This window comes from Oryx dammah, unplaced genomic scaffold (assembly GCF_014754425.2).
Source record: "Oryx dammah isolate SB20612 unplaced genomic scaffold, SCBI_Odam_1.1 HiC_scaffold_29, whole genome shotgun sequence".
Classification (NCBI taxonomy): Eukaryota; Metazoa; Chordata; class Mammalia; order Artiodactyla; family Bovidae; genus Oryx; species Oryx dammah.
In genome coordinates, this window is record NW_024070213.1 from 8,227,316 (window position 1) to 8,244,036 (window position 16,721).

At 63.5% G+C, this 16,721-nt stretch overlaps 2 protein-coding genes across 12 annotated transcripts in view; one reads left to right on the forward strand and one right to left on the reverse strand.

Annotated features, from left to right (window-relative positions):
* Nucleotides 1–8,757, forward strand: part of MRTFA (myocardin related transcription factor A) — a 203,289-nt gene extending 194,532 nt beyond the window's left edge. For all 4 annotated transcript variants that reach the window (XM_040233243.1, XM_040233244.1, XM_040233242.1 and 1 more), the window contains 7 exons: nucleotides 193–458; nucleotides 639–810; nucleotides 1,868–3,082; nucleotides 3,448–3,543; nucleotides 3,918–4,070; nucleotides 4,303–4,363; nucleotides 7,394–8,757. In XM_040233243.1, coding sequence (XP_040089177.1) covers nucleotides 193–458; nucleotides 639–810; nucleotides 1,868–3,082; nucleotides 3,448–3,543; nucleotides 3,918–4,070; nucleotides 4,303–4,363; nucleotides 7,394–7,896 — 2,466 coding nt within the window. In that variant the 3' untranslated portion in view covers nucleotides 7,897–8,757. The remainder of the gene's footprint in view (nucleotides 1–192; nucleotides 459–638; nucleotides 811–1,867; nucleotides 3,083–3,447; nucleotides 3,544–3,917; nucleotides 4,071–4,302; nucleotides 4,364–7,393) is intronic.
* A 124-nt stretch (nucleotides 8,758–8,881) lies between these two features.
* SGSM3 (small G protein signaling modulator 3) overlaps nucleotides 8,882–16,721 on the reverse strand; it is a 34,670-nt gene continuing 26,830 nt past the window's right edge. The window contains exons 3-22 of one of the 8 annotated variants that reach the window (XM_040233246.1): nucleotides 16,626–16,711; nucleotides 16,181–16,247; nucleotides 14,742–14,938; nucleotides 14,556–14,663; nucleotides 13,877–14,020; nucleotides 13,467–13,662; nucleotides 12,911–13,056; nucleotides 12,461–12,685; nucleotides 12,046–12,100; nucleotides 11,768–11,895; nucleotides 11,517–11,672; nucleotides 11,336–11,390; nucleotides 11,107–11,156; nucleotides 10,791–10,943; nucleotides 10,609–10,679; nucleotides 10,441–10,489; nucleotides 10,280–10,365; nucleotides 9,669–9,791; nucleotides 9,524–9,584; nucleotides 8,882–9,313 (exon numbers count right to left, since the gene is read on the reverse strand). In XM_040233246.1, the coding sequence (XP_040089180.1) occupies nucleotides 9,233–9,313; nucleotides 9,524–9,584; nucleotides 9,669–9,791; nucleotides 10,280–10,365; nucleotides 10,441–10,489; nucleotides 10,609–10,679; nucleotides 10,791–10,943; nucleotides 11,107–11,156; nucleotides 11,336–11,390; nucleotides 11,517–11,672; nucleotides 11,768–11,895; nucleotides 12,046–12,100; nucleotides 12,461–12,685; nucleotides 12,911–13,056; nucleotides 13,467–13,662; nucleotides 13,877–14,020; nucleotides 14,556–14,663; nucleotides 14,742–14,938; nucleotides 16,181–16,247; nucleotides 16,626–16,711 (2,237 nt within the window). In that variant the 3' untranslated portion in view covers nucleotides 8,882–9,232. Of the gene's footprint in view, nucleotides 9,340–9,523; nucleotides 9,585–9,668; nucleotides 9,792–10,279; nucleotides 10,366–10,440; nucleotides 10,490–10,608; nucleotides 10,680–10,790; nucleotides 10,944–11,106; nucleotides 11,157–11,335; nucleotides 11,391–11,516; nucleotides 11,673–11,767; nucleotides 11,896–12,045; nucleotides 12,101–12,460; nucleotides 12,686–12,910; nucleotides 13,057–13,466; nucleotides 13,663–13,876; nucleotides 14,124–14,555; nucleotides 14,664–14,741; nucleotides 14,939–16,180; nucleotides 16,248–16,625; nucleotides 16,712–16,721 lie in introns of all 8 variants that reach the window. The other 7 variants (XM_040233248.1, XM_040233245.1, XM_040233249.1 and 4 more) reach the window with 7 other exon arrangements.

A 16,721-nucleotide genomic window follows, 5' to 3' on the forward strand; every position in this document is an offset into this window, starting at 1 on the left:
CCCCCCCCCCCCCCCCCCCCCCCCCCCCCCCCCCCCCCCCGCCATCAGCCCTCGCCCCCTCCCGGGCGCACTCCTGGGCACCAAGGAGGCCTCTTCTTTGGGAGGGGTGCTCTCTGGCAGGGCAGGGTGGATGCACAGCCCTCTCAGGAGCTGCCCAGGCCCCTGACGGTGCCCTCTGTCTCACGCCCCCAGCAAAGCCAACCCAAGTCTTCCGGGGAGAAGTCGCAGCGCAGCAAGAAGGCCAAGGAGCTGAAGCCAAAGGTGAAGAAGCTCAAGTATCACCAGTACATCCCCCCGGACCAAAAGCAGGACAAGGGGGCTCCTCCCATGGACTCCTCCTATGCCAGGATCCTGCAGCAGCAGCAGCTCTTCCTGCAGCTGCAGATCCTCAACCAGCAGCAGCAGCAGCAGCAGCAGCAGCACTACAACTACCAGACCATCCTGCCCGCCCCGCCCAAGTAGGTGCCGCCCCGCCCACTCAAGGCCTGGTGACCCTGGACTGGCAGGGACCCTTGGGTCCCAGTCCCATCAGAGCAGTCCGGGAGCAGGGCCCTTCCCTGCGCCCCTCTCCAGCCAGCCTAGCAGAGGCCGAGGGCGACGCCTGGCGCGGGCTTATTCCTGTGCTTTCTTCCTCTCAGGCCGGCAGGGGAGGCAGGGGGCAGCGCTGGGGGCCCCCCGTCACGCAGCCTTTCCACTACCAGCAGCAGCTCCGGCTCAGGCGCCCCTGGGCCCAGTGGGCTGGTCCGACAGAACAGCACCTCGCTGACGGGCAAGCCGGGGGCCCTGCCCGCCAACCTGGATGACATGAAGGTAGGTGGTTGCGCCTGGTGGCCTTGGCCGCCTCCAGTCTGGCCTCTCGCGGGGCTGTCAGGCGCTTGGCGTCAGGTAGGGAGGGCGGCCGGCTGGGGACTACGGCCACGGAAGGCAGAGCGGGGCTCTGGACTCTGGGCTCTGGAGCCCGCCTGGAGGCTCGCCTGGCTCTGCTCATCATCGTCGTCGTCATTAAAGACACCAGCTGGTGTTCGTCCCGGGCCGTGGGCTCACCGAGCACTTGTGTGCCTCTGATTTCCCAGCCTCCAGTGCAGTGTGAGGAACGGGGGTGTCACCCTGGCTTCGGGGTGAGCAGCCCGAGGCCTGTGGGAGGGGGTGGACAGGCTTGCCCGAGGTCACAGGCCCAGGTGGTGGTCGAGCTGGGGCTCAGGTCAGGGCTCCTCTGCAGCACTGCCCTTTCCTCATGGCTCCTGATGTCTCACTGAGCCTGCTTTGTGAGTGCTGTGTCCACCTAGGAGAGGGCGCCCACACTTGGGGCACAGACCCCGCTGTGTCCTGGGCCTTGAGGGTGGGAGATGCCTGGGCCTGGCCTGCACGCTCTGCCCTAGTCAGAAGGCGGATGGGTCACATTCTCCCTCGAGAGTTTGTGCCCTGGACCAGCCTGCTCCCTCCTAGTCATGACCCAGGTCCCAGCAAAACACAGCCCCTGGGTGGGGAGCTAAACACGGGCCTTGGTGTCCTCGAGACCCGGCCCTCATTCTTAGCTCTGCCTACCATGACATCACCAGTATGACCTCCGAGGAGTCATTTCACTGTCCTGAACTCAGTTTTCTCATCTGTGAGATGCGGTGCGTTCACGTGAGTGTTGGTTGAGCGCAGGCTGGGGCTGGAGACAACTGTGGACGTGTCCTGCCCAGCCAAGGGGCGAGGACGGGGAGGAGGGGCCGCAGAAGCAGGCCTCTTCCTCCAGGCTGTGGCAGGGCCGGGCCTTGATGTGTCTCAAGTGGCTGGTGGGGCCCAGACAGACGAGGCACACTGGATGGAGGCTGATCTTGCTCTCTGTCCCCCAGTGGCCCTGACTCCTGTGCCTTCGCAGGTGGCAGAGCTGAAGCAGGAGCTGAAGTTGCGGTCACTGCCCGTCTCGGGCACCAAGACAGACCTGATTGAACGCCTGCGTGCCTACCAGGAGCAGGTCACCCCTGCCAGCCCCGGAGCGCCCAAGGCCCCCGCCACCTCCCTCCTGCCCAAGGCGGGCGAGGTGGTGGTCGCCTTCCCAACCGCCCGGCTCAGCACGGGGCCCGCCCTGGTGGCAGCGGGCCTGGCCCCGGCTGAGGTGGTGGTGGCCACGGTGACCAGCAATGGTGTGGTGAAGTTCGGCAGCACGGGCTCCACGCCCCCTGTCTCCCCCACCCCCTCAGAGCGGTCGCTGCTCAGCACAGGCGACGAGAACTCCACGCCGGGGGACAGCTTTGGCGAGATGGTGACGTCCCCGGTGACCCAGCTCACGCTGCAGGCCTCGCCGCTGCAGGTCCTCGTGAAGGAGGAGGGCCCCCGCCCTGGGGCCTGCTGCCGGAGCCCGGGGGCGCGGGCCGAGCTGGAGGCCCGGGACAAGGACCAGATGCTGCAGGAGAAGGACAAGCAGATCGAGGAGCTGACGCGCATGCTCCGGCAGAAGCAGCAGCTGGTGGAGTGGCTCAGGCTGCAGCTGGAGCAGGAGAAGCGGGCCCAGCAGCCGGCCCCGGCCCCCGCCCCGCTCGCCCCGGGCCCCACGGTGAAGCAGGAGAGCAACCGGGCTAGCTGCCAGCTCAGCCGGCGGCCCCTGGGCCCTGAGCTCCCCTTCAGCCCCAGCCTCACGGCCCCTGCCGCCCCGCATGCAGACGCCCGAGCCCTGGTGTCCCCGGCCGTGGTGGTGAAGCAGGAGGCCGTGGGGCCCGAGCCTGAGCCGGCCCCGGCCCTGGTCGCTCTGGGCCCCGCGGTGAAGCAGGAGAACAGCTTCACCAGCTGCCAGCTGAGCCGGCAGCCCCCGGGCCCCGAGCTTCCCTTCAGCCCCAGCCTCGCGGCCCCCGCCGGCCCCCACGCAGACGCGTGTGCCCTCGCGCCCCCAGTCGTGGTGGTGAAGCAGGAAGTCGTGCCGCCCGAGCCTGAACCGGCCCCAGCCCCGCAGCTGCTGCTGGGCCCACAGGGCCCCAGCCTTGTCAAGGGGGTCACACCGCCCCCCCTCCTCACTGACTCCGCAGGGACCCATCTTGTCCTCACCGTGACCAAGAAGAACACAGACAGCCCTGCCCTGGCCAGCGGGAGCCCCCAGCAGGTACCTGGGGCAGGGGGTGCAGGGCCCGCAGGAGGGCCAGAGGGCATTCAGTGACAGTGCCCCCGGGGGGGCAGGTTGCGCTCATGTCCTTGGATCGTCTCCTTCAGCCCTCCCAAATGAGGGCTGCCCACCCAAGGTCAGCCACGCGGGGCTGAGACTGCATGGGAGTTGGGGAGGTTGGGGCCCCTATGTGAGACCCCCAGCCTTGCAGGTGGAGCTGTGAGGGTCTGCCCCTGGCTGTGGCCCTTAGTGTCAGAGCTTGTTTGTGGCCCCACCAGTTGGGCCCCTCCTGCCCCTGCTGCAGGGCGGGGTGCTCCCAGGAGCGGGGCAGGGCCTGACGGGAGCCCCGCCCCTCCTCCCCTCAGAGAGGCCAGCTGTCCCCCAGCAAGGCAATGCTGGCAGCTGGCTCCCTGCTGCCACCGCCCTCACAGCCCAGATCCTCCGCTCAGCCTGGGCCAAAGGTAAGGCTGCTTAGGCTTTGTGTGGCCTCAGCCCTGCAGGGCTTGGGGGGTGGGGGCGGTGACAGGACCTGGGGACTCCGGAAGGGACCTGGGCCCTGAGCAGAAGCTTCAGGGAGGGGAGGGGCGGTCAGCTTGGAGCCCCCGCCTGTGCCCTGGGCGCCCAGGGAGCCACTCGTCCTCAGTAGGGTCAGAGGTCAGGGCCGCCCCCATCCTGTATGGCTTCTTCCCCGAGGGTGTCCACGAAGCTCCCTGAGAGCGCGTGCAGCTGCACCGTCCGCTGGCCTGGGCAGAGGTGGATGCTCCCTGCCTTGCCTGCCTGGCGCGGGCCCTGGGCTGCCGCCCTCAGCCGGCCGTGGTTCTCTGTCTTCCTTCAGCCCCTGTCCCAGCCTGAGTCTCCAGCTCCCGGTCCCCCGGGCCACATGGACCTGGAGCCCCCACCCCAGCCCCTGTTTGGGACCCCCGCTTCTCAGCCGAAGAAGGAGCCGCCTGGCTACGAGGAAGCCGTGAGCCAGCAGCCCAGGCCGCAGGTAAAGAGGGTGGCCAGGGGCCTGCGGGGTGGGTGGTCACAGTCCCCTGGGTCTCATGGGAGGGGCCCTCCAAGAGGCCTTGGAGAGGGGGTGTCGGGGCAGGAGAGAGGGTGGGCTGTGGGAGCCTGGCGCAGCCCGCCGGGGCCTGACTGCTGGCTCAGGGCCGGGAGGGTCTGCTCTGAGCCAGGCTGGGGCTTCCTGTCTTCATGTTTTTCTGATCTTTGGCCCACAGGAGAACGGTTCCTCGAGCCAGCAGATGGATGACCTGTTTGACATTCTGATTCAGAGTGGAGGTAAAGTTCAGGCCCCATGCTGCCTCCCCCGCCCTCCTGCCTGCCCCTGTGTCTCCAGCCTGGGCTTGGGTGATTGGGTTTGGTTTGGTTCTTGACACAATGCCTGGCGGGCCTGGTAAGTACTTAGGAGGCAGCGGCGTGTGAGGCGCGTCCCAGAAGCTGGGCAGGGCCCTGCCGGGGGGCATCTGCAGCACACGCTCGTCTTATCCTGAGCCGCTGCACTGCGTGCCCGGCGCTGTGCCCACAGCCCAGGCTGGGGCAGTGAGAGAGAGACGCCCACCTCTGCGGGGCTTGCAGCCTATTGTGGGGAGGTGATGGAAGAATAAAACAAACTGTCCTTCGTCGGAGCGTCAAGAAAAGCAGGGGAGGCAAGGGTCCCAGGTGGGGGGGTGGTCGGGGTCAGGGTTGCTGGGTGCTATTCAGTGCTGCAGGGCGGACTGGAGCGGGTGTGGGTGGTACGGAGGCCTGGGGGTGCCAGGCGGAGGCACGGGGACCCTGGGCAACACTGGGAGCCACAGCGCAGCTTCGCGTGAAGGGTGGCTCCTCTGGAAGGGTGGATGGGGAGGCTGGTGATCCAGGAGAGCGGGGTGTGCGGGGGCGCCACAGGAGGGCCGAGTCCAGGAGCGTCTGCAGAGCGCTAGTTCAGCTTCCTGTGGCTGTTAGTTGTGTGGCCAGGGGACACGGCGGACAGGGGCTCAGTGTTAGCAGCAGTGTGAGCGCCCGGGGGCGTGGGCGCCTCAGCCCCTAGACTGAATGGGGGGACCACCAGCCCAGCCCAGGGGTGGTCGGGTGGGGCGGGGGCGGGAGGCTGGGTGTGCAGAGAGGAGGAAGTGGCGGGGGCGGGAGGGGTGGTTGTTCGAGGTGCTGACCTGGGGGCGGAGGGGGAGCTGTACCCTCGAGAGGGTCAAGGCCCAGGCCACTGAGGGCTGCTCAGGAAAGCTGGGGACTGAGACCTGGCCCCGGGCCGTGTCGTGGTGGCGGCCGGTGACCTCAGCCCAGACAGTGGGTTGGCGGCCAGAAGCCTGCCTGAAGCCGGTTGGAGAGGCTGGGGCTGTGGGAGACAGCAGGTCTAGACTGCTCTCTGCAGGGGGTCCCCCGCAAAGGGGTGGGTATGGAAAGGAGGCACGTTTGCCTGCTGGTGGGACGAGCTGGTGGTCTGGAGGTGAAGGAGACCCCAGGGGTGTGTCTGCGTGGGCAGAGAAATAGGCAGCTTCTCTCCTGAGGGATTTAATTTTGTCAGTAGGAAGACCAAGAGTTCATGAGCTTGGACACTTTAAAGTGGATTTAACCTCAATTACAAAACAATCGAGGTCACTGGTTTTGATCTCGGGGAGACTCCCCAGATTGCAGGGTCTACAGTGGGGGCCTGGGGTGCCTTTCTAGTAAAGGCGGGTGGCGCTGAGTCTCCGGGAGGGCAGGGCTGCCGGAAGAGGGGCTGTGGGAAGCCGAGAAGAAGAGACGGCAGAGGAGGAAGCTGGGGCTGTTTGCCCCCAGAGGGCCACAGAGCCGCGGAGAGAGCGTCAGCAGGTGGGGGGGCGCAGGCGAGCTGAGGGAGAGGGAGGCAGGGAGTGGGGCTGGGTGTCTGGCGCTCGGCTGGGACGGAACCTGGAGGGCCAAGGAGCAAGCCTGGTTTCTGCATTAATTTTTTTTTATTGTGATGAAATATATGTAACATGCTTTTCCATCATACTCATCTTTGAAAGGTGCAAACTGGGCAGCATGAAGTTCATTTACATGGTTGTGCAGGCATCACTGCTCCGTTTCTAGGACTCTTGCATCGTCCCATGCTGTCACCTTCACACTAACTCCCTGTTCCCCCCCCTTTCTGCTTCCTGTCTGTGGAACTGACTGTTCTCAACGTGTGTGAGTGCAGTCATACGCTTTCTCCTTGTTTCTGGCTGGCTTCACTTAGCATAATATCCTCAAGGTTCTTCCATGTAGCTTTTACCAGAATTTCTTTTGGGCTGAATAGTGTTCCATTGTGTCAGTACCAATGTGTTTATCCCTTCATCCACTGGACATGTGGGTCGTTCCTTATCCCTTCACCCACTTTCGGCTGTTTCTGCCTTTTGGCTGTTGTGAGCAGCGCTGTGCTGAGCACTGGTGTCTTGAGTCTGTGATCCCGTTCTTTGGGGTGCGCATGTAGAGGTGGGGCTCAGTCATTCTGGGTATTTCACGTTTCGAGGAACTGCAGGACTGCTTTCCACACAGCTGCACTATTTTCATTCACACCAGCCACTCACAAGGGGTCCAGTTGGCCACACCCTCACCAATACTCATTTTCAAATTTTTGTCTTTCCCTGATGATTACTAGTGTTGAGCATCTTTTCACGTGCTTATAGGCCACCTGTGCATATTCTTCTGGAGAAATGTCTTGTTCTTGGTCCTTTTCCAGTTGGGTTTTGTTGAGTTCTTGGAGTTATTCTGGGTATCAATCACTTACCCAGATACACAGTTTGCAAGTATTTTCTCCCATTCCATGGCTTGGCTTTTCACTTATTTTAACTTTTTTGAAGTATAGTTGCTGTATGGTCTTTTCATTTTTGATAGTGATCTTTGATGTATAAAGTTTTAAATTTTTATGATGGCCAGTTTATTTTTTCTTTGCCTATGCTTTTGGTGTTGAGGACTTCCCTGGTGGCTCAGAGGGTAAAGTGTCTGTCTACAATGCAGAAGACCCGGGTTCGAGCCCTGGGTTGGAAAGATCCCCTGGAGAAGGAAATGGCAACCCACTGCAGTACTATCGCCTGGAAAATCCCATGGACAGAGGAGCCTGGTGGGCTACAGTCCATAGGGTCGCAAAGAGTCAGACACGACTGAGCGACTTAACTTTCACTTGGTGTTACAACCAAGAAGTCACTGCTGACTTCAGTGTCACAAAGATGTTCCCTTTCTTTTCTAGTTTTGGCTCCTAAATCTAGATCTTTGACCCATTTTGAGTTAATATTTGTATGTGCTGCAAGGGGAAGCTCCAATTGCAGGTCACACTCAGGCTGGCTTCTGACGCCCCTTTGCTTTGTCGATTGGCAGAGATCTCAGCGGATTTCAAGGAGCCAGGGAAGGAGAAGGCGCCCCCGACAGCAGCCTGCGGCTCGCCCCTGGCCACCCAGCCCTCGCCCCCAGCCGAGCTCCCTCAAGCCACCCCGCCGCCGTCGGGCTCACCGGCCCTGCCTGGGCGCCTGGAGGACTTCCTGGAGAGCAGCACAGGGCTGCCGCTGCTGACTGGCGGGCACGAGGGGCCAGAGCCCCTCTCCCTCATCGACGACCTCCACAGCCAGATGCTGAGCAGCTCTGCCATCCTGGACCACCCCCCATCCCCCATGGACACCTCGGAATTGCACTTTGCGCCTGAGCCCAGCGGTGTGGGCCTAGACTTGGCCGACGGGCACCTGGACGGCATGGACTGGCTGGAGCTGTCGTCGGGCGGACCGGTGCTCAGCCTGGCCCCGCTCAGCACCACGGCCCCCAGCCTCTTCTCCACGGACTTCCTCGACGGCCATGACCTGCAGCTGCACTGGGACTCCTGCTTGTAGCTCCCGGGGGTGGGAAGGCTAGAGGCCCCGAGAACTCTGGGGTGCCCGGCACTTTCCAGCCCCATCCCGCCCCTCCATGAGGCCGGAAGTCCTGACAATCACAGGCCCTGCCCGCTCCAGGGAGGCGGCGCCGGGCCCCGCCCCGGGCTCGCGGAGGCCTGCATGGGCCGGGCTTCTATTTGACCTCCTTCTGTGAGGTCGGGGTGCACTTGCCGGCTGCGGTCTGCTCAGGAGGCGAGGCCCGGGGCTGAGGCAGAGCCCGGGCCCCCCCGTGTCCTCTTGCCCCGAGGGGGCACGGGCTGGGCCTCTACCTCACCATCCTCGCGGCGCCAACACCAGCGTCCCAGGCCTCCCAGGAGAGGCTCCCTGCCTCCTAGTGTCTTGCTGTAGCACAGCCATGTATGGTTGGCGGCAGTTTCTGTACAGGTGTACATACCTCTATGCTATATATCGCCATACATATACACACATATCTCAGCGGGGGTGGGTGCGGCCGCCCCCGCCTTCCGCACACAGAAGGGCCTGGAGAGCACCACTCCCGGGGCTGGGCGCGGCTCACCGCGGTCCTGCCCACCACTCGTGTTTGATGTGTAGCCACCTCGCCACAGCCTGAGCCCCACCCTCCTGCTTCCTGCTCCTTATCAGTGCCACGAGGGCGGGGTGCTTCCTGCCCACATTCCGTCTGCTGCCTCACTGCAGCCACCATGGCCAGGGTCGGCGAGGGAGCCCGAGGCGGCCCTCAGGCTCTGGCTGCTGCCTCCTGCCCGTCACAGTCATCCACAGGGGACGAGGGGTGTGGAGTCACCAAAACCGGAGGTGGGACAGCTGTGTGAACTTTTTAAAATAAAAACTAAAACACCTCTTGCTGATCCATCTTGTTCAATCCACGTTAGACAAGACATGGGTGGTAGGGCTGGGTCCCAGGTGTCCACGCCCTGACCCTGATGCCACTTCGCCAGCCCTGGCTGGATGGGAGGCAGGGAGGTGCTTTCTCAGAGACAAGAGTTTATTTATAAATCACCGATGCCCAGGAGCCTTCAGCCACCCCCACCCTCTTCCCGAGCAAAACCTGACAGCCCAAAGCTGGCACCCCACCTCCTCACGAGGTTTTTGGTTGGCTCCGTGGAGCTGGGCCCAGGGCCTCTGTAAAGGGCACTCCTGCCTGTTCCTGCCACCCTCTGCCCTTCTCTGCCGCTCTGACCCCCCACCACGGTGCCCAGTCAGAACTCTAGAGCATGTCCTCCCCTCGACCCTGCAGCTTGGAGCTGGCCAGGGCCGGCCATTCTCTCCTTGCTTTGTGGGGGCGGGGCGGGGGGGGAGCCCCTGGAGGAGCGCGTCACCCGTCGATGTCCCAGCTGAAGAGGTGGTGCTTCACCAGCATGTCCTGGACGCCCTCCTTCAAGGGCTTCTTCTCCTCCTGCACGAGACAGCCTCCTGTCACGGCTGCTGGGCACTCAGTGAGGAAGCCAGGTGGCAGCGCCAGTGTGGTCCTCACAGGCAGCGCCAGCACTCAGGGCCCCCCTGAGGCCGCGGCCACCCAGCAACGCTTGGGGAAGGCGGCCCCCGGCACCGATGCCAGCCTGCCCCAACCACCACAGTCCCCTGGGAGGCAGGCCCCACTACCCACCTCTCTCTTTGCAGGAAGCTCCCAGTCCTGGGAGAGGCTGAATGCGAAGCAGCAGAGGACCCTGGAGGGCGAAGGGGGGCTGTCAGACGCTGGCAGGGCTCAGCCACCCCCCGGCTGGGCCTGCAGGAACCCAGGGTCTCCTCACCGCAGCTCGCACTTGATCTGGACCCAGCCAGGGCTGCGCAGGAAGGACCAGGGCTGGTACCACTTCTCCACGGTGGGCAGGCTGGAGCAGAGCACCTCCAGCCACAGGTGCAGCACCTGCTCGCTGGGGGCAAGGAGGGCGCCCGATCAGAGGCCCGCGCCCCCGCCCCTCATCACCCCTCCTGTGTCTGAGGCACCATCACCACCTCCCTCAGCCACTGGTCGCTCAGCCAGTGATGCGCCTGCTCGCTGGCCAGCAGCCTCACGGCGTGCTCTGAGCTCATCTCGGGGGCCCCTGCCCCAGGTCAGCGCAGCCTGGACGCCGCCCCTCTGCCTGGTGGCAAGTCCAGAAACCCCACGCTCCGCCTGGCCCACTCAAGGCTGGCATCCGTCAGCCTGCAGCCAGGTCCCCAGTGAGCCCTGACCGCTCACCTCACTGGAACCAGTGCTTCACGGGCCCCAGCATCCCTCCCTGCCAAGCGGTGGCCAGTCTCACACTGGAGGACGACCTTCAGGAGCCACCCTGGCCGCCGCCCACCTCCGTCTGCCCAGCTTAACCCCGCCCCTGTGGGAGCACACCCACCCCCTGCTCACGGGGGCACGCACACTCACTTGAGCCCCACGCAGATGAGGGAGCGGAGCTTCACGTCCATTTGTGCATGTGCGGCGTCGTGGGTCACGTTAACGGACTGCACAGCCTGGGGGGCACAGTGGTCACTCAGGTGTCCCCAGCTGCCCACCCTAGAGACCAGTCCACCCACGGCCCCCCTTACCCGGTACAGCAGCTCCTCTGGGGTCAGGACTTTGCCATCTTCATCCAACCTGAGGGGGGACCAGAGCGGCCCACACTGCCCTAGTGGGCTCGGGCCATGACCCCCCTCCATCCCCGGCCCCAGGCTGCCAGGAGGGCGACCTGCAGGAGGATGCAGGCGCCAGGTTACCTGTACGTCTTGCACAGCACCAGGCGTGAGTACACGGAGTCGAAGTCTCTCTCCACCTCCCGGCCCGCTGCCTAGGGGGCACGGTGAGTGTCAGGGACCCGAGGGTAGATACCAGGTCAGAGCCACAGAGTCCGGCTGAGCAGGTCACCTCTCCACCAGCTCCACGGAGTCCGGACACTCACCTCCTCGATGAATAGCCAGGGGTGGCAGGCGCCCCCGAGCAGCGAAGGCTTCTTCAGTCCGTGTTCAAACAGGGCCTTGAGAGCTGGGCAGAGGGTCCCTCGCACGAGGTCTGTGACCCCCTCCGTCACAGCATCGTCCCCCGCGATGGAGTACTGAGTGGGGAGGACGGGATCTGAGGGCCCCAGCCAGCCTCTCCCCATCCTCACAAGTGCTCCACATGCCCAGGGGACACAGCCCGGGGCCCAGGAGGGCGCCAGCCTCAGGGTAGAAGGAGTGTGGCCACCGGGGACAGGCCCACCTCACATGCGCACTCACCTCCTTGCTCCGCTCATCAAGGACTTCCACGAACTTGGCTGGAAACCAGCCTGGGGGAGAAGCAGAGCCTGTGAGGCACGCGGCTTTGCGTCCTGAGCTCTCCCACCCCTGACGGGGCTGAGGACACACGGTGACAGAGACACCGAGCACACCCCATGCCGCCGCAGCCTCGCGGCCTGGCCCGCCCTCCCACCGGCCCAGCACGACACAGACCAGACGGAGGCCTCACCTCTCAGGCCGTTTAGCTCGCCCACCCAGCAGTGCTCGTCCTTCTGAGAGACGATCTGCCAAGGAAAAGCGTGTGAAGCTCGGCTCCAGCTGCCTGGCTTTGTCCTGGGTTGGAGCTCTGGCCAGGCGAAGGCTTGGCCACCCCACCCGCTGCCAAGGGAAGGCGCCCGCTCCCCACACACCGTGATGATGTCGTTCTTGCGGAAGCCCAGCTCGTCGTCATCATGGCGCTCGAAGTCCAGCAGGGCCTTGGCCCGGCGTGGGTGGCCACGGGAGCAGGCCACGTAGTTCTCGTGGTCCCGCTGGTGGCTCTCCGTGCTATAGTCCGGGGTCAGCTCCTGACAGGGCGGCAGAAAGGCCACTGCTCAGGCCAGGGCCAGGGAAGTGGGGCCCCGGTCAAGCCCTGCACCCAGGGCTGGGCCCCGAGACTCACCACATTGCAGTTCTTGGGGTCCGTGCACTGAAAGTGGCGGGCCACACGCAGGACAGCTTCCCGAAGGTCGGCCACCAGCTCTGTCTGCCTGATGTTCTTGGCCTTCATCGCCTCCAGGTCGTCCTCCCCTGCGAGGCCCAGAGACAACAGCAGCCATGGCCGTGCCTCGTCCCGACTCCAAGGAGCGCAGAGCCCACATGGGGTGTGAGTCCGGTCACCCCCGTTGCCCCACTTTCAGAGCCCAGCCCAGCGCCCGGCCACCTGCACGGAGCGCTCACCGAACAGCAGCGATGTGATGCCAGCCTTCCTCCGCTGAGTCCTGCGGCGCACCACCTGCGGGCACGGAGCCAGGTCAGCGGGGCTGGGCGCCCAGCACCCAGACCCCCTGTGGGCACGGAGCCAGGTCAGCGGGGCCGGGCACCCAGATGGCGCCCCAGCACAGGGGGGCAGCGAGCAGAGCCCTCCCGCACGAGGCCCGGTTGGCATCTCACGCTGCTTTCTCTAACGTAGCCTCTGACGCCAGCTCTGAGGGTCAAATCAAACCTGGGTCTATCCTACACCCAAACAGGGTAGCTCTTGGCAGAGACGTGCCAAGGCCAAAGCGGTGGTCCCTCCACAGTGGTGGTCCGGGCAGGCTGGGCCCTGGGAGCTGAGGGGCGGAGGTGAGTGGGGCCTCCTCCCTCCCACGCCCACCTGAGAGAGGCTGGCAGTGGCGGTGGTGCCCAGGAGCTGGCCCTGGTCGGCCAGCAGGTAGGCCAGGTGTTTGCGGCGCTGGGCCTCCACGGCCACGGCAGTGAGCGAGCCCGCCAGCCGCATGGCCTCCGCCAGCAGCAGGTCCGCGTCCTCCAGCTGCGACGGGATGTCTGACAGCGTGTTGAAGATGGAGGCCGAGTTCTCTGACTGGATCAGCTCGTCTTCCTGGGCCGGGCGAAGGGCGGGCGTCACCGCTTGGCACACCCAAGCCACCGGGGTGACTTCCCTGCACGGTCAAGCTGAGCACAAGGAGGCCCTGCCCCTGAGAGACACCCCCGCCCCGCCATGAGCCAGTGCTCAGGCCGCAGGAGGCCGCGACCAGGACCGGTGGAGGGCCGGCCCCGCGGGGCTGCCAGGGAGCCGCCTCTGACGCCGGGGCTGGGCCGTCACCTTGAGGCGCAGCATGCCCAGCGTGGCCTGGAACAGCACCAGGGAGCCCTCGTAGAAAAACAGGTCCCAGAGGCGCAGCAGCAGGCGGATGTGCACCACGCTGGCGAAGGCAGTGAGGAACCAGTGCAGTGTGATGAGCGACAGCTCTGCGGACACACGGCGGGGCCACGGGAGGTCGGCTGCCAGGGCGGGGCGTCCCCCAGGCCCGCGTGGAGGAGGCGGGGCCGCAGGGCGGGGCGTCCCCCAGGCCCGCGTGGAGGAGGCGGGGCCGCAGGGCAGGGCGTCCCCCAGACCCATGTGGAGGAGGCGGGGCCGCAGGGCGGGGCGTCCCCCAGGCCTGCGTGGAGGAGGCGGGGCCGCAGGGTGGGGCGTCCCCCAGGCCCGGTGCAGGAGGCGGGGCCGCAGAGAGCAAGAGACAGCGCAGGGGGGCACGCCCCCTTCTTCCTCCTGAGCCGCCAGGTACCATCCTCGGCCACTTCCCGAGGTCTCAGACCCGCGGCACCTAAGCCCGAGCTGGGACCCCGGGACCCAGAGCAGAGGCGGGTCGGGCCCTCACCAATGTCGTGCTCCTGGAGCAGCCTGTCCAGGCGAGGCAGGTACTGGACGATGAGGTGCCGCAGGACGCGTTGGTCCGTCTGCACACCCAGCAGGGTGGTGCTGAAGTAGGAGGCGGGGAGCAGGTCCTCAATGATGGCGCACATCATCCAGAAGGCGTCGTCCTCCTCCAGGAAGAGCAGGAGGCAGGCAGCCACCTGGCAGGGCAGGGGGACGAGGGGTATCTACCCAGGTCTCCACACTGTCGGGGGGACCCATCAGAGTAAGGTGGCCTCTGTGGGGGTCACACCACAGACCATGTGCCTGCCTCAGGCACCTGGCGGCCCTCTCCCTCCTCTAGACGCCCCCGCCACTCTCTCCTCCCCGCCTCCCATCCCGATGGTGAGATGGCTCGCCCCGGGCTGTACTCACCATGCCTGTGCCCTGGCAGTAGCCGATCTCCGGGTAGAGCCAGGCCAGCGCTCGGAGCACCCTGCGTAGGCGGGGCACCCCGACGCCGCTCACATGGGCGAAGCAGGCGTTGCTGGGCATGGTGCGGAGCAGGTCCTTCTCGATCTGCCGGCAGCCCGCCCACAACAAGAGCCCGTGAGGCGCAGCTGCAGCAGCACAGCCTCCGCACCCCCGACACCGAGGCCCCCGGGGAGGAGGCCAGGGACCCCTGTGTGGGGCAAACCTCAGGTTGGCTTCTCTCCCAGGAAGGGGGGGTCCTCAGGCTCTGGGTCAAAGTTAACCCTCCTCCTCTGGAGGTCAGAGCCCAGCTGGTGTGCAGCTGAGGCCACGGTGGTTCACCGGGACCTTCTCAACAAAACTACAGAAGCCTGGGGCTTGAGCCAGAGCTATGGAATGAGAATCTCTGGAAAGAAGCCTGGAAACCTGCATTTAAAGTCTCCAGGGGACCCTAATACACACTGGGTATGGTGACTCTTCTGACTATCCCCCCAACCCCTAGAGGAACCAAGGGAGAAGCTGGCTCCAGGCACAGGTGTAGGGGTGAAAGGACTACCCAAGGCTGCCTCCTGGCCACCGAGCTCTCCTGGGCCACCCCTGAGGGGCCTCCCCCCACTCCTTGCCCCCAACCACGGGGCCTCACCTGCTTGGCGGCAATGGTCTCATCATTGGAGCTGTTCTTCACGATCTCTCGGTAGGACAGCTCGGAGTTCCTCTTCTTCTGCAGGGCCCCAGATAGCCGCATCCACAGCTGAGGAGGGGGCAGGGCACAGCACTCAGTCCCTGTGGGGCTGTGGTCCCCATGGCCTCCGTGGGCCTCCCGCCTCACCTGTGGCCTCATGCTGTGGGGGACCCCAGCCAGCACCAGGGAGCGGAGCTTCTCTGAGCGGGGCAGCGAGACGGCAATCTTGTCCCAGGTGAGGTCCCCCACGTCGTGGTTGTGGGTGAACTCCAGGTGGGCCTGCCAGCGCAGCCTCTGGGGGGGGTCCTCCAGCAGCTGGCTGGAATAGGGGGTGCCATCTGCATCTGTGGAGAGGGGGAACAGCGACCCCGCTGTCTGTGCTCCGAGAGCAGAGGGCCAGGCTCAGGGTCCACTGCCCAGATCTCACTGCTGAAACCCACGGCCCCCTTTTCCAGCCACTTCCCTGGCACCCTGAACAGCAAATCTGTGCTCTTCATTGTCTCCCCCAAACCAGACCCATGAGCCCGCCATCCCGGCTCCCTAGGTGTTCACCCTTCTGCCCTGAAAATCCTGTTGGCCTCGTCTTTGTCGAGGATCAATAAACAAACATCTAAACACTGTCCCCATCAGGATACAGAATACTCCCATCATACTAGAAAGTTCCCTATGTTCCTCTCAGGTGCAGCTTTTAACTCACAAATACCTGCCTATGAACCAGACAACAAGGAAGACTTGTCAGAACTGGAAATGTGCGTGACCTGCAGATGGCTGGTCTCAGTCAGTTATCTGGTTGGTGGCAAGCCACCCTGGGTTCTGCCAGACGGCCTCCCAAGCGCCCATGTGGCGACCGACAGCAGCAAGCAGTGGGGATGGCCTGGGGTTCGCTTACAGAAGACTGGTCGCAGATACACGATGACCAGCCCATTACGATGGGACAGTACACAGTCACAGAAAATATTCTTTAAAGAATATCTTAACTGACAGACAAAATGCTCATGGAATAAGGTGAAGAGATATAAGAACAATATAAAAACATGTATATGATACTATCTTAGTTATGAAAGGTACAAACGGATACTCACAAAGCCAGGAAAAAAACACACTGAAATGTCAGCAGTTATCTGCAGGTTTTAGGATTATGGATTAATTTGTTTTAATCTTTATATTTTGATGTATTTTAAAAATTCTTTATAATGAACATTACTGCTTTTATTATCATATTACGATCAATAAAATTAATCTTAAAAACAAAAACAGGGAATTCCTGGTGGTCCAGTGGCTAGGACTTAGCACTTTCTTTGCCAAGGGCCCACGTTCAATCCCTGGTTGGGGAACTAAGATTCCACAAGCTGTGCAGAGTGGCAGAGAAAAGAAAAAAGGGAACCTCGCCCTCTCCAAAACCAAAAATATCCTGGAGGACTCCGTATACTTGTAATAGCATCAGCATCAGATGTGGCTTTGTCCATGATTCTAGAACATCAGGGTGAAACATCCAGAGCCCGAGGCCACCGCAGTGTCATGGGTCACAGAGCTGGTGCTCCCCAACAAGGACGGGGGCAGGTTACCCCCGAGGGGCTCAGTCTCACCGTCCTTGTCCACACGGAACCCGAACTCGTCATAGCGGATCTCTGGCTGCTCCATGGCCGCCTCCTCCTGGAGCCGGGGGTGGGAAGGTAGGCACTACTGCACTCCTCCCAGCCTTCCCTGAAGCCTCCTGTAGTCATCTCTCAGCTACGGGGCCCACGACCCTCTCAAATTCTCCCCGCATTTTCCTTGTTTTCCTCAGAGGTCAAAGATAATAAGGTCAAGGCAAGAAACACATTTTATGTGTTTTCGTGTCCCCATAATACCAAGAGCAGAGGTCTTACTTTATCTCCAACCTAATGCTTGATTCACAGAGGATGTGGAGCTAAGAAGCTGTCTCTGGGACCCCATGTGAATACAGGGGAGTGGCTCCCCTCCCAGAACACCTGCAGCAGATGGTGGCTCCCCGGGCGCCCAGCGTGGGGCAGAGCCGCTGAGCCTGCGTACCTGCGCGTGCTTGGCCAGGATCTCCTGGGGCCACATACTCGGAGTCAGGGCTGAGAAGGGGCCATTGGCAGAAGGTATGTGACTTCCTAAAAGCAG